This window comes from Austrofundulus limnaeus, unplaced genomic scaffold (genome assembly GCF_001266775.1).
Source record: "Austrofundulus limnaeus strain Quisiro unplaced genomic scaffold, Austrofundulus_limnaeus-1.0 Scaffold14, whole genome shotgun sequence".
NCBI classification, from domain to species: domain Eukaryota; kingdom Metazoa; phylum Chordata; class Actinopteri; order Cyprinodontiformes; family Rivulidae; genus Austrofundulus; species Austrofundulus limnaeus.
Window position 1 is genome coordinate 2,343,800 of NW_013952416.1, and position 2,122 is coordinate 2,345,921.

The 2,122-nt window shown below is 34.5% G+C and overlaps 1 protein-coding gene across 1 annotated transcript in view; it reads right to left on the reverse strand.

Moving 5' to 3' along the window:
* The window catches only part of ipo11 (importin 11), a gene marked incomplete in the record, with an annotated part of 131,874 nt that overhangs the window by 30,770 nt on the left and 98,982 nt on the right, over nucleotides 1-2,122 (reverse strand). The window contains 1 exon segment of the mRNA XM_014002678.1: nucleotides 1,217-1,301. Within this exon segment, the coding sequence (XP_013858132.1) occupies nucleotides 1,217-1,301 (85 nt within the window).

Here is a 2,122-nt window from a genome sequence, read left to right on the forward strand (position 1 = left end):
GAAAATATTACAATATTAAAGAACTGTTCTTGTTAATTTGATGAAAGCATTTTTAAATTTCCAGTACACTCACATCAGAATAACTTATAGATTTGTTGTTAGAATAATCGATTAATCAAAAAAATAATTGTTAGATTAATCGATTAGAAAATATTTGTTTGGTACAGCACTAGTTTACATTGTGAAGTGGAGGGGGACAGGTTCTGAGCCTCTACAGGGGGAGAGAACAGTTCAGGAATGGATCCATTTCTGTACAGTTTAGAATCTTCCATCAACCAACTTTAAAGTGAAGAAATTTATTGGGGTTTGTTTATATACTGATCTTAATTACACTACACATGGTATAGTTTTATGATTAGGAGAACTGTAATAAATGTTAAATGTGACTATTTTGCTTAAATTGATGATTTTATATAGGTACATGCCTGAACACAGATTCAACACATAACTGAACTGTTAATCTTCATTAGGGTACATTATTATTGTCTGGGGACATGACTCAAGCAATGGTAGGGACCCCTTCCTGATGACGTAATAAAATAGGCAGAGTCATGTCCCGGAGCTCTTGTTATATTAAACTGACTTCTGGATTTTCGGGTCCTGAATGCAGACCCAATAAACTGCCTCCAGACCGAGCTGCTCTGTGTGGGCTGTATGAACTCTCTCACATTCATTTTCCATGCATTGATACAATTTCCGGTGTGGCAAGCACATAAAATGGTAAACGAACACGCTTAACAATATTTTCTTTCAAAAGCCTTGCTACTTTTTTCTATAACAAACAAACATTCAGCACCTGCACTTAAAAGCTTTTATAATGGGATGAACATGAAGCTGTGTTAAGTCAAGGTTATGAATCTGCAAATTTTTTCTATTCTTATAAATGGTAAATGAAGTGACCATCTTCCTTTTTCTGTATTTTGTGAAAACAAGTTTTCTCTGAAAGTTTCGTTCTTGCATAAGTGCCGCTGCAAAATAATAGGATGAAAAGGGGAAAGGCCTCCCGGAACGAGATAAGCAGAAGATAATGGATGGATGAGGAAAGAAATCGATTTTTCTAGGTAAAGAGGAATGCACTCAAAAGAACAAAAAATAATAATAAATTGTTATACAGCAACATGTTCTTGGAGTTACTGTATTATAAATGGAAATAGTAGAATGTTTGCACAGTTTTTGGTGTACTGTGTGCACAATTTTAAGTGTAAGTTTGACTCACAAGTTTCTTCCTTTTATCCTGCTCAGTTGGTGGCTCCTCTTCTTCACTTAGCTTGGGTTCTTCAAAATGGCTCATCAGCATGCAGCTGCAAACACAATAATACTCAACTCAATATTAATAACCACCCATAGACCTGCACAGCAGGACACAATCTCAGAACAAGCAGCATTTGCAAACACAGGCACACGAAAAAGGCTGAAGCCTCTGGCAATTTTATTAGACAGCTATGGCTGTTATTCATATTGCTTCATCGACATGCAGGGAGAATTGCAAGTAAAAACCTTTGTGCTCTGTGTAAAGTCTCAGTACGGTCCTTTGTTTTCTTTGTGCTCGTTACTAAAATCATTACTGAGCACAAATAAGGTATGGAGGTGAGCTTGAATGTCACATTTTGTGACTTTGAAATGTAGCAAGTCATTACTCGTGATCAGAAACTAAATGTAAACTAATGACATTCAAAATGGCAAAATAAATCAACTTTAAACTGCAGTTTCACAAACATATTCATGTAATTAAACTGAGATGGAATCATTTTACAGGAAGGAACATCTTTTAAAACAGTCATATCCACATTTAAACACTGATTAAATGTCCAATATTGACAGAGCTAGAGGGTTTATTTGTGTCTTTTAAGAAATTTATTGACCAAATCCTTGACTTTTGAGGGGGTTTTTTGGTTGCTGTTTTGTTTTCCTAAAAAAGAGAGCTTTTTGCCTTTATTGATTGCATTTACTACAGATCAGGAAAAATTCTGAAGGTGCATCCACAAACACTTTCACAATTATGAATCTCAGCAGCAAAACAACAAAACTCTGCACAATAGTGCAAACTAAAAACACTTGTTTTAATTTTTCTACTATACATTTTCCTATTTTTTTTAATATATAACTAGAAATACATATATAT